The sequence below is a fragment of the Capsicum annuum genome, chromosome 10 (genome assembly GCF_002878395.1).
Source record: "Capsicum annuum cultivar UCD-10X-F1 chromosome 10, UCD10Xv1.1, whole genome shotgun sequence".
In the NCBI taxonomy this organism is placed as follows: Eukaryota; Viridiplantae; Streptophyta; class Magnoliopsida; order Solanales; family Solanaceae; genus Capsicum; species Capsicum annuum.
In genome coordinates this window covers 12,389,541-12,395,520 of record NC_061120.1, presented here as the reverse complement: position 1 = coordinate 12,395,520, position 5,980 = coordinate 12,389,541, and the positions used below count along the sequence as shown (strand labels likewise).

General features: G+C 35.2%; 1 protein-coding gene across 1 annotated transcript; it reads left to right on the top strand.

Annotated features, from left to right (window-relative positions):
• The first annotated feature begins 242 nt into the window (after positions 1-242).
• Positions 243-3,948, top strand: LOC107845379 (nudix hydrolase 11). The gene is made up of 4 exons (XM_016689665.2): positions 243-765; positions 2,089-2,231; positions 3,135-3,254; positions 3,336-3,948. The coding sequence occupies exons 1-4, from the start codon at positions 501-503 to the stop codon at positions 3,537-3,539; spliced, it is 732 nt and encodes a 243-aa protein (XP_016545151.1). The 5' UTR covers positions 243-500; the 3' UTR covers positions 3,540-3,948.
• Positions 3,949-5,980: the final 2,032 nt, after the last annotated feature.

Sequence of the window (5,980 nt, the reverse complement as noted above, 5' to 3'; positions counted from 1 at the left end):
ACAAAAATTTATTATATTCAATCTTATCCTACATTTATATCTACCTAACTTTTGTATTAATCAAAATAATATAATGCAATAAAATACTTTATAAACATATATGCAACTACCACTCAAAAAGAAAAGTTTTGAACTAACAAGTAAAATTTTTATCATATAATTAGGAGATTATAGTTTAAAATTTTAGAAATAGTCTCTAACAGATATGCAATATAAGACTGTATATAATAATACCTTGTGGTCCACCCTTTCCCTGAATAAAGGTGGAGTCACCTTTAGCTCAGACTTTTATTCAAATTTTCGATTCATATGTTTACTCGTCAATTCCTTAATAAAAAACTTGGTTCCATTAATATCCCCGGTTCTGTATATACCGGAGCTTTGTTGGTATGTAACTACCATCCAACCAAATAAGGCAAAAATATAAAGAAAGAAGCAAACCCCAAAATTTCTTTTTAACTCAAAACTTCCAATTCCTCATTTCTCATTTCTCAGCTGTCATGGCATCCAATGGTATATCAGAAAACCTCATAAAATTAGCAGAAAGACTTGGTCATTATAATCCTAACAATCAAGAATCTAGTGTTAATGAGTTTGTTCTACAAAAACAGGAATTTGAGACAGACACAATAGTTAATAATAATGATAATTCAAGAAGATGGAAATCAAACAGGGCTGCAGTATTGGTATGTTTATTTGAAGATCAACATGGACATCTTCGTGTTATCCTCACTAAAAGAGCTTCCACACTCTCTTCACATTCTGGTAACTATTTTATTTGCTCAAGTTTCTTTTGTTTTAAAAGAAGAAAATTAGTATAATGTTGTTCCTCCAGTTTTTTTTTTGCGTGTGTGTTGGCTTTTCACTTGGTAAACCTAGTAGTTAAAGGCGGTCCGGATCCATGATTTGAAATTTATGGTTAATACTACAATGCAAATTGGGATTACGGTCAAATAGTTATATATAAAGTGAAGGGTCAAGAATACATCTAATGTATCTCGGATTTTAGAGGTACATACCTGAACTATTAGGGTGTGTGAGTTTACTGCTTGAATGATCACCAACTATTTATAAAAACATACATCACCTATCAATTGTTCACTTATCATACTTGAAATATCACAATCGTTCAAGCAAGAAAAGTGCAAAATTTATAGTTGAGGTATGTTTTGATAAATAGTGGGTGATGTTTCGGTTAGATAAGTCGCACACCTAATAGTTCAGGTGTAACTGACAATATCTGTCCTGGATAGTAGTACTTCTGTTTCATTCTAAATAACACTTTCTTCGGGGTTTGGGCGGGGGGGGGGGGGGGGGGGGGGGAAGAAGCTGATTTTTATACCTGGAAGATCTTTAAATTTTTAACTTAATCCTAAATGTTCCTAAATGATATGTGGTAATTATAGAAATGTGATGACAATATTTAAGACTTGTAGTGTCTTGCTTTTGATTTCTATCATCAGCTTTGTTTATCGTGTTTCGATTATCACACTATTTGTTAATGTTTCCTTATTAATTTCTATGTTTGCTTCACTATGGTTTTCCTTTTTATACCTTCCTTGACTTGTTGTACTGAGCCGAGGGTCCTTTGGAAACAGTCTTTCTACCTCTGAGATAGGGGTAAGGTTTGTGCACACTCTACCCTTCCTAGACCTCACTCGTGGCATTTCACTGTATATGTTGTTGTTGATGATGATGATGATACATTTAAGACTTTAACTTGTAATTGTACTTTTGACTTGTCGTTTTCATTCCTAAACTCCTTGCTCAATCAAATAAGCCTTGTATAAAATGAAATGGTGAGATTGCATCAGTCAAATGTAGGTGTCCTCTTCACTTATATACTGGACTTAGTTCACTTGGCGCAAGGATCGAATTTGTTGTCTAACACAGAAATCCCTCAACTTTTTCTCATGAGTTAACCCCACTTGTTAGCCAATTGCAATGTTCAAAACCTGTGGATGATGGTCAGCTCCTCGCTAATAGACTGGACTTAGTTTGCTTGGGGCAGGGCTTGAGCTTGTAACTTAAGACACAAATCCTTCAACCTTTGCCAATTGATCTAACCCCTCATATTAATGTTTTTAGGTGAAGTTGCTTTGCCTGGTGGGAAAGTAGAAGAAGGTGATGCCAATGACATTGAGACAGCATTGAGGGAGGCTGAGGAGGAGATCGGATTAGACCGTTCACTTGTAGATGTTGTCACTGTTCTTGAATCCTTTACCAACAAGGTAATACATTTGTCTTCATTAGCTTCATTTGAGTCTTATATTATTTGTGTTCATGCCCTTTTAAGGTTTCTCAGTTCCTTAAATATTAATGACCAGTAGGGACAGTTGATAATACAAGCCCATCTCCTTGTATCGAAGGTAAAGGGATCAAACTTCATGAACCATATATATATTCCAAGAACATTAAGAACAACAATAGTTATATAATGGTATTAAGTAATCATTTGTTGAGATCATTGCGCAAAATTAGACATGACATACGGGTTTTGTGTTGGAAAACCCCAAAAAGAAAGTAATGAAGCTTTTCATCTATGTTTCTCGGGCTCTTTAAAAATACAGCCGGTGTGCATCGGATCCTCCAAAAGTAATGCATTTTTAAGTATCCAACACGGGCACTGCAATATTTTTGGAGGATCTGAGCAACATAGCTTTTTATCAAGTCTATTGTAGATTAACTGATATCGGCCCGAATGTCATACTCATGTCCATCACACAATCGACATTGCAGCTCAAGTCTTGTTTATCTCAAGAGAAGTAAAAAACGAAAGAGTCTAACCGAAGGATGGTTTTTGAAAATTCCTTTTGAGCAATTGCATTAAACAGGAGAAGCAATGGTCATACAAGAAATGTTCTAGCTGATTGTCAAATCAGTCATCTGTTACCTTTTGGAACTTACAATCAACGGTTAGCTGGTATAAGAAGTATAGGTTTGCATCTTTCAAATGCTTCAGTTTCATTTCGTGGGGCGTAAATAGGTCTAGGGATATTTCTCAATAGCACAATGCTATTGCATTGATGCTTATATTATGAAATCTTTACTGTCTTAACCATCTTGTTAGAACTTGGTGTTTTGGTCCTATGAGATATATATGATCTGGGCTCAAATTGGTGTTTTTCCCTCAGAAAGGAATTACAGTGATTCCTGTTGTGGGCATACTTTGGGACCGGAACACATTCAATCCGAAAATAAATGCTGCAGAAGTAGCAGCAATATTTGATGCACCTCTAGAGATGTTTCTTAAGGTTAGTAAGTCCAAAAACTCCCTTTTCGTTTACAAGTTTCGTCTTCATTAGCTCTTACAATAACATATTGGTTTCATTTAGGATGAGAATCGACGAGAGCAAGAGCGTGAATACATGGGAGATGAATATGTACTCCAGTTCTTTGATTATGAAACAGAGAATGAGAAGTATGTAATATGGGCTCTTACTGCTGGCATTTTGATTAAAGCTGCATCGATCGTGTACCAACGTTCCCCTGATTTTCAAGAACGAAGGCCTAAATTTTGGAGTAGATGTCACCAATGAAAGATGTTATTGCCCACACGAAACTTTTGTCCTTTGAACTTTGAACACAAGGGGTAGTTCCTTCCAGTTGAAGTAAATCAAATGACAAATATGTGCTTCATATGTATCCTATTATATATAACCATTGCTTTCAGTGTGACATACACACATATATATATACACATATATATACAGTGTATGTATCCTATTATATAACCATTGTTTTCAGTGTGACACACACACACACACACACATATATATATATATAGCCACTTATTCATGCTCGTCCTTTCTCGAGAGTATCTTAGTTCAATACTTTTTGTATAAGCTGTTTTATGCATCAGAGACAGTTTCCTCTTGATGTTATGTATCTTTAACTGGAATATATTGTTTTTCTGCTAGGCTGCTACCTATTAGCCATTTTCCTATAGATGTTTTTGCTGCTAGTGAAACATTATCTTATTCTTTATCTGAAAACTGAAGTCTGATTTATTCTTTTGTTGATAATGGTAGGAGTTCGGGTTAAGTTGTGTACCTTGAATATTCCACTTGATATCTACTACCTTGATACCTCTTTTACTAGTGTAGGTATTGGGTAATTTTTTCCATCAAATATAGTATAAAATATAGGCAATGGTTCAAACTCCCGCAGAAACAAACTATCCAAAGTGATTTCTTCCCATCTGTTTTATTCTTGGTAGACAGAGTTACTTAACACCTATTGTTGGGGGGAGGTGAGAGGTATCTTGTGGAATTAATTGAGGTATGTGTGTATTGACTCGGACATTGCGGTTATTCAAATTATAATAATATAGGCCAAATACTATGACGTTGGGGTTGGGGTAGTATCACATGTTGGGATGGGAGGAGAATCAATCTGAAATGCTATTTATGAAACTTGTTTTCCATACTCCCATCCGAAGTCACTTTTATAATGTTTAAAGAATTTGTTTTTCTAAAAGAAAATGTTAGACCAATTAGATATGAAAAATTCGGAAAACAAAAAATGTTTTCCTTCATTCCAAACACATCCCTAGACTCAAAAGTCTCTACCCATTTTAACAAAAAATTATCCAGGTGTCTGTTATTTAAATAATGCTTGTTTTGATTAGGCAAAATAGCTCGGTGACTCTTGTACTTGGTCTGATTATAGAGTGGATATTCATGCTTATATATTTGTCATTTGAACCCCTCAACTCAATAAAACTCAATATTTTAAACCCTTATTTGCTTACGTGGCAATAACCTGACGATTTGGCAAAAACGCGTGTAAAACATGTACGTTTCAGCGTGTGAAGCCAATGTTTTGCCTCTAATTTATTTTTAAAACAATTGTAATTTTTTTCTAAAAATAAAATAAAAAAGTCTTTCTTCTTCATTGCCCTCCCCCGTCCCCCAACCCCCACCCTTGCACCAGCCCTATTTCCTCACCCCTCTTCCCCCCGTCCCCCGCACCAGCGTCCCTTACCAGTTCCCCCCCCCTTTTCCTTGTCCCCCTACCTCCTTTCCCCCCACCCTCCACCAGTTCCCTACTCCCCTCAGTTCCCCCACCCCCCACCAGTTCCCCCACCCTTTTCTCCCGTCCCCTACCCCTTTCCACACATCATAACAGAGAAAATGTAAAACACACACCGTGACGGGTCTCCTTCATTTCCATTCACTATATACACATACACATCACCTCACAATCAAGGAATCTACACTTTACCATCAGCTTCATCCATTTATTCTCAACCACTACCGTCGCTACAGCCGCTGACGATGATGACGATTCAATTTTCATTCAAAATTCAATTTTTTTCAATTATATCAGCTCTAAATTCTCTCATAAAACACCAAAATTCATTGAAAACAAATAAAATTCAGCAAATCCAATCAAAATCCAGCTCCAATTTTCATCCAAAATTCAATTTTTTCAACTATATCAGCTCCAAAATCTCTCATAACACACCAAATTCACTGAAAAACAAACAAAATTCAGCAAATCTGATCAAAATTCAGGTCTAATTTTCATCCAAAATTCAATTTTTTAAACTATATAAACTCAAAAAACCTTTCACAAACACCAAATTTCACACACATAAACTGAAAAACATACAAATTCAGCATATTCGATCAGATCTCAACATGATTAACCTTAATTTCACCGAAAAAATCCTACCAACCGCAATTATTTTTCTCTATAATTCAATTTTTTTTAGAGTAGATCAAAAGAAAGACGCAAAAACCTAAAACTTTTGTCAATGGTGAATAATGGAAGCTGTGTGTTAGAGAGAACAAATAAAGTTAATTAGAAAGAGAGTGATTTGAGAGGTGGAAGAACGACGTAATATATATATATATATTTAATTTATTATGTGACATTAAAAAATGACGTGAAATTTAATGTAATTATTTAAAAATGACGTAAAAGCTGATGTGGAGGGGTTGTGCTACACACACTAAAATAGGATTTAAAATAT

Coding starts and splice junctions, on each gene's coding strand:
- LOC107845379 (XM_016689665.2), top strand. CDS start 501: ATGGCATCCAATGGTATATCAGAAAACCTCATAAAATTAGCAGAAAGA. Junction 2,232..3,134: donor TTGAATCCTTTACCAACAAG/GTAATACATTTG, acceptor TTTTTCCCTCAG/AAAGGAATTACAGTGATTCC. Junction 3,255..3,335: donor CTCTAGAGATGTTTCTTAAG/GTTAGTAAGTCC, acceptor GGTTTCATTTAG/GATGAGAATCGACGAGAGCA.